The sequence below is a fragment of the Quercus suber genome, unplaced genomic scaffold, assembly GCF_002906115.3.
Source record: "Quercus suber isolate HL8 unplaced genomic scaffold, Cork oak 2.0 scaffold_374, whole genome shotgun sequence".
NCBI classification, from domain to species: domain Eukaryota; kingdom Viridiplantae; phylum Streptophyta; class Magnoliopsida; order Fagales; family Fagaceae; genus Quercus; species Quercus suber.
Window position 1 is genome coordinate 146,578 of NW_027069826.1, and position 8,467 is coordinate 155,044.

The 8,467-nt window shown below is 33.7% G+C and overlaps 1 protein-coding gene across 1 annotated transcript; it reads left to right on the plus strand.

Moving 5' to 3' along the window:
- The first annotated feature begins 4,295 nt into the window (after positions 1–4,295).
- On the plus strand, positions 4,296–7,820 carry LOC136062032 (uncharacterized GPI-anchored protein At4g28100-like). The gene is made up of 2 exons (XM_065760609.1): positions 4,296–5,528; positions 7,229–7,820. The coding sequence occupies exons 1-2, from the start codon at positions 4,893–4,895 to the stop codon at positions 7,562–7,564; spliced, it is 972 nt and encodes a 323-aa protein (XP_065616681.1). The 5' UTR covers positions 4,296–4,892; the 3' UTR covers positions 7,565–7,820.
- The last annotated feature ends 647 nt before the right edge of the window (positions 7,821–8,467 follow it).

Here is an 8,467-nt window from a genome sequence, read left to right on the forward strand (position 1 = left end):
TTCATCCTAATATTAACTAGCCTATTGTGATCAACATTCTAACTCATTAAACGTTTAGTAACATGCCCACTTTCTAACAAATTCATTATTTTCGGCTCATTGGGCCATTGTTTAAACCATTTCGGCTTTGGATCAAATTGTGTCCTTACAATAGTTATTTCAAGACATGTATTTATTTTATTAATAAATTATTTCAATTCAAATCACATCACGCTGTTTTGTTTAAGTATTTTTCATTAATGACAACATACTAAATGGGTATATGATTTGAATTGAAATAATTTTATAAAAAGTATTTATAATTTAACTTAAACCTTCTAAAATTGTTAATTTGAAACCAATCTAAATTATGCAGTTTAAAACGTATTTTATGCTTATTTTTAGTTTAAGATTTAGGGATAAGTAATAATTTATCAAGATATAAATTATAATCATAGGTTTTTACCATGTCTCTCCACTGTAGACCTCACCTAGACTAAAATCTGTTACCTTAATTACCTAATTATATATGTGTCAACCTGTAATTGGTGCATAAGTTGACATAACATGCTCAAGAATTTGTGGTAAACTCACGTGAAAGTGTNTGATACTCCACCCTTTTTCCCACCCTAAAATAATTCAAAAAATGGAATGGATGTCAATTATTTGATCATCTCTTCAAAATTGAGTATAGAGAGTTTAGTTCAGTATACCTTGAGTTTGTCAATATAATTTACCCAGTGTGAAATTACAACTCCTTGAAGATGAAATTTCAACCATTCACCTTTTAAAGTAAATCACACGTTGAAGATGACAGAGTATATTACCAAAGCTAAAATTGCATCTTTAACATGCAATTTAACATTTCAAATTTAGAATCTCTTGCTATCTTTGCAAGTTTCATCACAAACAGATATCTCATTCTAAGATGCAGACGCAATTTCAAATAACATTGCATTATTTTTCAAATAATTGATATTTTTATATTAAAAGATAGATTTCAACCAAATCACTCCCAGTACGTGCTGCAAAATTAATTAGTATGTAAATGAATCCATTTATAATTAAATAAGGCAAATTTTCCCATTAAAACAGAAAAAAGAGAGGCAAATTTAATAGATCATAGAATTTGATATCTTAATAATATAGAAAAAAAAAAGATACATATTTTTTTTATGCAACAAGATTCGAGGTAAAATCAATGATCAAGAATTCAAGATGAATCAAACCAAGTATCCAACTGAAAAAGAAATAACTCAAAGATAATTATGAAAAATATAATTTTATATAAAGTAGAAAATACTCAACGATGGAATGAATAATGATTCTGCTTTGGAATGGGAGGGCATCCCAGGGATTTTGACATTTTCTGTGTTATACTCTTTTCAGCTAGCCGTATCTGCGCGACTTAAGCGTGAGGTTACTGGCTAGCTATGGCCTAGCGTGCGTGACAGCCAAACCAACTTACTTTTTTTCCAAAAAACAAATTTATTTAAATGCAATTGCTCAGAGATAGAGAAGACAAATTTGAATCTCCAGGTTCACATGGAACATCCTTCATTGTTTTTACCAAATTAAATGAACAAAAGGCAATGGCATTGTTTTTATTTAATGAAGACAATCTTTCTTGTTTGCATATGAATTAGGTTGAATCACAGAGGAGAGAGAGAGAGAGAGAGAAAAGAATAGTGACAAAGCGGAAGAGGCATTAGTATAAAGACAAACATAAATCCTCAATCATGTAAAATTATTCCAACAAAAAGTCTGCCTTTGCAAAAGCTTAAAACTTTTAATTTTTTTTATTAATTAATTAGTTTTTTTGTGGCTCTGATTCTTCTTGGGTGTTGGAGAGGGTCCCTTCATTTCAAAAAGCCGAGGAAAAAGTAAGGGCATTGCCCTCTTCTTTTAGGTCTTATATTAGTATTTTCCAATCAAAAAGATTGAAATTATATTTGGATTTGGTTCAAGGAGAGACCATTCAGCAAAGTCTTTGGTGACTGAGCTAAAAAAGTGAAGGGAAAAGTTGTAATCATGGCGTTGTAAATTGGGGTTGACGGACCCATATGTTTACCTTCTAAACGTACGGTTGCTGGGTTTTTGTTTGCCACATCCGCATGCATGCAAGAAAAGCGTGGTGCATGACTCTGACTTCTGCTTCTCTGATTTGTCTTCCACGCATTTGAGCTGTAAAAGTATCCCACTAATTGTCTCATACTCTCTTTCTCACTGAATGGTTAGTATGAAATAGAAATCGCCATGGAGATCAACTTTCCTGTATCTTTTTATTAAATACAAATTTTAAAAATCTAATAATTTGATGGCATGTTATTATGTTCTTTATACTTATAAAATTTTAAGAAGATAACAAATTATAATTATATCATCAATCAAATATTTAAATTTCAAGTTTTTATGATCTAAAATTATACATAAAAAATAAATTTATTAATCAAATAGTAAATAACATTTTATTTAAGCGAAATTTTATGTGTACGTTAAGAACAGAAAAACGTGCAATCTAATCCAACATTAGGTTTTTAGAATTCACATTTAATATATATATATAAGAGAGTTATATATATATATATATATATATAAGGGAGTTTGAAGGCTTTCTAGGTTGGAGAGAAACATTTCCAACATTGTTTGCGTTTCACTGTTCATCAATTACAATTTTTTTTTTTTTTTCAATTTAAACTTTAGTTGACCTTAGAAGGAAATAATATATATATATATATATATTGCAAGTTGTGATTGGTAAAATATAAGATGGAATACAAAAATACATAAGGGTGATAAGATTTATGTGTTTCTATTTTGTGATACATCTTATCACTCTTAGGGATTTTGGTGATTAGAAATGCATCAATCATGAATTATGATGAATGAAAAGTTTGGTCCTTAGAAAAAAAAATTAAAAAAGCCTCTAACATGTGCAACGCGTGTGTCTAAAGGTTAGTATAACTGAATTTTTTAAAACAAGTGGAATTTTAACCAAAATTTAATTCTAAATTTGAGGATTTTTTAAAGCCAAGGGAGTTTAACATGGGAAGTAAAACTGAAATTGAGAATTTTTTAAGCAAATGGAATTTTAATCGGAGGGTATAATTCAAAATTTTGGAATTATTGAAAGCAAACATGGGTTTAATTCCAAATTTTAAAAAATCTTGGAAGTCGGGAAGATGTTAACCTGGAGGGTCCCGATGTATGCATACATTAGAGAGGTGGTTTTGATAATAACATTCAATGAATAGACATTTGAAATGCTTTTAGAATATAATTATTTTCTTTGTTAATAATTTGATATTTGAGAGAGAGATTTGAACCCTAATGTCACATTGAAAAACCAAAATGTTAACTAATTGAGTTATAAGGTATTGGAGAATATGAAAATTTGTTTATGAAAATATAGTGAGTTATTGATTTAAAATTGAGACTTTTTGTACAAAAGAAGATCACATCAAGTATTTAATTATTTTTATTTACTTGACTCTCACAGTAACCTTCAATAATATTGATATGTAGGAGATCTCACTCAAAAAATAGCTACAACCACACCTCTATAAAAGAAAGGAATACCATTTGGTTTAGGGGCTGCCTCTCTCTCTCTCTCTCTCGATTATCTCTAACTTTTTCAGGGACTCTCTCAATCAAGGACATTCTACCAGGACCCTCCCTTTACTTGTCCAACTCTATCTCTAATCTTAGTCTTCTCATGCTTTTCATTTGGCACCTAACTTCAGCATAGCCTCCTTAAATCGCTAAATTTATTGTAGGAATGTCAATCGAACTAGATTATTTGGACTCACTATAAATCATATTATGTTGATTAATGTTTTAAGATCATAGAGACCACAATGACTCTTTTTTCTTTTTCTTTTTTCATTGAATTTGCCAATTAAAATGAGTGGGAGAAAACCATCCAAGATGTAGCAAATTGGGCCAAAGGTTTCAGTTAGGAATGTATTTTTTTTTGAATGGATAAGGAAAAAATATTTTTATGGAAAACTGTTTCTAAGGATGTATTCTATCAAATAAAGAAGAGTTCCATTAAGCTAAAACAGCTACTGAAGATGAAGCTGTACACGCAGGAAACAGGGGCAAGCAAGAAGAAGAAGTGGACAGAACGGCAAGTAGTTTAGCCTCTTTGTCATATACTTCTAGTGTTCACAGTGACACACGTGTTAAAGTTAGTTTTCTGGGCCCCCCCACCCCTCCTCCTTCACGCTTTTTTTCTTCCCCTTCTTTTAAAAAAAAAAAAAAAAATCACAACCACTTTCCACAAAAAAATAAAATAATATATGATAATGTGGTTTAATGAGTGCTCACTTTGCTTCGTGACATTGGAGCCTCCCAGACTCCAAGTCCTACTAGTTTAGTCCTCATGACCAATACACTGAAGTGAAGTGAGAGTGGGACTATTCACGTGGATTATGAATATGAAACCCCCCCATCATATAAACATCATTCTTAGTTCTTATTAGAGAGAAGAAGCTCAAGAGTCAAGAGAGGCCAAAGAGAGAGAGAGAGAGAGAGAAAAACAAACATATATTTTCATTTACTCATGTAGGGTTCTTCAATAATTGAATCTCTCCTGAATCCTTTTCTTCTTTTTCAACTTTAACCATCCCATAATTTCACAGAAACATAAAGTTCTCACCTTGATTAACCCTTTAAAAGCAACTTGGTTCAAAGTTTTCGGCTTTAGACTTTACACCCCATCTCTCTTTTCTTCCAATTTCCCAAGTGTCCTACCTTTCCCATCTTTTTCCAACTTTTCACGAAAATCATTTCTTTTTTTCTCGCTTTCCAAACAAAACCCAAGTAACCCTCTCACTACCACTCTCAGAAAACACCAAAAACCAAACCAAACCAAAAGGGTCAAACTCCCAACTCCAAAACCTTACCTTAAGATGGTGTCGTTAACGTTCATTTTCAGGTCAGCTTGCATTGTATTATGGCTAATGATTTTTAACGCTCGCGCCGGTTTACTTTCTGAACCCGTTAACGGCCACGACCAACCACTAGACCCTGGCGTGTACTCAACCCCAAACACTGTCCCAGCTTTCCCGGTTCAAACCCAGAGCCAAACCTGCCGGCTCGACCTCTCAGCCGAGCTATTCGGCGGCGTCAACGAAGCCTGCGGGAAAAACCTCGACCGAAGCCGATGCTGTCCAGTCTTAGCCGCGTGGCTTTACGCGGCTCACGCCAGGACAGCTCTACAGGTTCAATCGGCTTCGGCTCCAGCTGCTGGAGCCGAAGCCGATCTTCCAATGATGCCAGATGACTCACAGAAGTGCGTTAATGCGCTGCAGGGCTCGTTGCTGAGCCGAAACATTCGGCTCCCACAGCCAAACGCGAGTTGCGATGCTATACTTTGTTTCTGTGGGATTCGGCTGCACCAGATCAGCTCACTGAGCTGTCCAGCGGCTTTTAATGTTACTGGGTTTCATAATGCCACTCCTACTGCTGCAGTCAAAAACTTGGAGAGGAATTGCCGCAATTCTTCTTATTCTGGCTGTACTAAGTGCCTTGGGGCACTCCAAAAGGTCAGTTTTCACTTTCGATTTCAATTGTTGAACTTTCAAACTTTTTTTTTATTAAAAAAAAAATTATAGATTTTGCATTGTCAAGAATTGATTTATTAAGTGTAGTGGTTCCCGGATTTGTTATCCAACGTGGTTCTTTTTAGTTTAATAGTTTGGATTTATATGGAGGGGAGGTGGGTGGGGTGTTACCTAACTTTGAAAGTTATGTACTTAGCTTTGAAATTATGATCATATGCGAATGATTGGATTGGTCTATAATCTATATTGAGGTATGAATTAGGCTATGGGCATTCAAGCTTTTAGCGAGGCAATTACAGTGAAGGTCTCATGCATTGTTGGATTTTTATTTGTTATATTTTAGTATTGTTCCCAAATCCTGACATGTTGAGTTGGTATTTTTGAGTTATGGTATTTTTTTTATGAGATAGAGGTACTTGTTTAAGATTTATAGGTTAAATTTCTGTCCATTGGACTGAAATGAGTTCACTCCACACATTCGTTTTGTAGATTCTTACATAATGTTCTATCTGCATGACCGGATTATCATTAATCAGGACTGCTTTATTTTTGGACATGTGTCCAATGCTCTAATGCCAAATTCATTATTAATTGGGTCATAGTTAGTGCATGTTTGGTTTGGTATTTTTTAAATTCAGATATACTTTTGTCCAACATAGCTTTGAAATTATGATCATATGCGAATGATTGGATTGGTCTATAATCTATATTGAGGTATGAATTAGGCTATGGGCATTCAAGCTTTTAGCGAGGCAATTACAGTGAAGGTCTCATGCATTGTTGGATTTTTATTTGTTATATTTTAGTATTGTTCCCAAATCCTGACATGTTGAGTTGGTATTTTTGAGTTATGGTATTTTTTTTATGAGATAGAGGTACTTGTTTAAGATTTATAGGTTAAATTTCTGTCCATTGGACTGAAATGAGTTCACTCCACACATTCGTTTTGTAGATTCTTACATAAAATTCTATCTGCATGACCGGATTATCATTAATCAGGACTGCTTTATTTTTGGACATGTGTCCAATGCTCTAATGCCAAATTCATTATTAATTGGGTCATAGTTAGTGCATGTTTGGTTTGGTATTTTTTAAATTCAGATATACTTTTGTCCAACTGATTTTTTATTATTAAAAAATAAAAGCTTTTTGCCAACTTAAGATCTCTTGTTTAGCTGAAAAAAACTGAAAATTTTTTGTTAAAAATATTATAGATGATAAATCTAAAAGTTGACTAAAAATAATCTTTAAAAAAAAATGTCTAATATAAACTATCCCAATTAGGCAATTACAATCATAATTTTTAAACAAAGCCAGAAAATAAGCTATAGCAAAGCCCAAGGGGACTCATTTTTAACAAATGAAAGATACTGATTTGCCTCAAACCTGATGATAAGGGCACATCTAACATGACAATGAAAGTTGAAGTCACACTTCGCCATTTTATGAACGTAACCACAGTCATTCCGATACACACTAGAAAATGACCTTACAATGTGCATCCTCTCCCCTTTTCCCATCTTGTCAATCACACACGATTCGGCCATTCACCAAGATTTACTTCTTAGTCACGCTAACACAAATACCAAGTTCACTAATTTTTTTTTTTCCTACTTTTATGAAAATACGATAATTGAATTGGCATTGACTAAAATACCCTTGTATATTGTTGATAACTACAGCTGAAGGGTGGGTACAAAAACGGAACGGGGGACAAGCCCACAACCGACAGAGCAAGCAAGATGTTCAACAGGGACTGCCAGCTCATGGGGCTGACGTGGCTTCTTGCCCGTAACAAAACGGCGTACATTCCAACGGTCTCTGCTGTATTACGCGCCATCATGTACAGTGCGCACCCTCCGCTACACGAGTCCACGTGTAGCCCCGATCAAGAGAACATGCCACTGGCCGTTGATTCCCTGCAATTTGAGAATGAGGAGTCCTCATCACCACCGTTCATTTCCTGGTTTCCCGTTTTGCCCCTAATCATTCTAGTTTCTCTGTTTCTGTTTGTTTAAAAAGGGGGGCCGTGGCCTCTCTGCCTTTTTGCCCTGGTTTTTGGTATCCTGTGTCGGGTCAGGTCACGTGAAGCTAGTTGACAAACGGGTTGTCAGGGCTGTTTTTGTCTTTTTGCCCACTGTAAATTTCAGCCTGTTTTCCATACTTGTACGTGTGAGGGTCTTTTACTTTTGCAGCTGTGCTAAAACATACACTATATATGTAGATTCTTTACCCTCAATTATTTTTGCCAAAATTTCAGCATTGATGAAGCCATGTTAACATGTTTTTATGCATTGCCTCTCTTCCAAATTTGAAACTGTTTGGGTAAAGGACTAGTAGAGACAACTCTTCCTTCTTTCCTTCACCTCAATCCAAATGCATCATTAAGATTGCTTCAAATTTTATGCAAGATAATTGGTTCTACAATTATTAAACATCACAAAGTTATGTCCTTAATGTCCTACAACAAAGCGGTGGTGAGAATATTATAAATTTTTTATTAATAATTTTTATAAATTGATATATCATTAATTCTAAAAAAAAAAAATTTAGGTCAAATTATATTTTGGTTTCAAAACTTTACTAATGGTTATTTTTCCTCCCTAATTTTTTAAAAATATTTTGTGAAAGAGGTTTTTTTTCTCTTAATAATTTAGAAACAAAAATAAGAACAAAAAAGAGAGAGAACATTTTTCAATAATTTAAAGATAGAAAAAAAATTATGTTTAAGAGGACAAAAATAATTAGTTGGATTCAATCTTCATTTTAAATTAGCAATTATTATATTAAATCATGAAGATGATTTTCGTAAGATGTGAGATGTCCAGCCTTTTTATGTTGGGATTTGTGCAAAAAAGACTACAAACTGAAAGAAATCAGCTTGGATTGCGCGGATTAAACAATTTGGTACACTCGACGAG

Excerpts from the sequence above, each read along its gene's own strand:
- LOC136062032 (XM_065760609.1), top strand. The coding sequence starts at position 4,893 with ATGGTGTCGTTAACGTTCATTTTCAGGTCAGCTTGCATTGTATTATGG. Across the intron at positions 5,529-7,228 it reads GCCTTGGGGCACTCCAAAAG|CTGAAGGGTGGGTACAAAAA; the intron begins GTCAGTTTTCAC and ends TGATAACTACAG.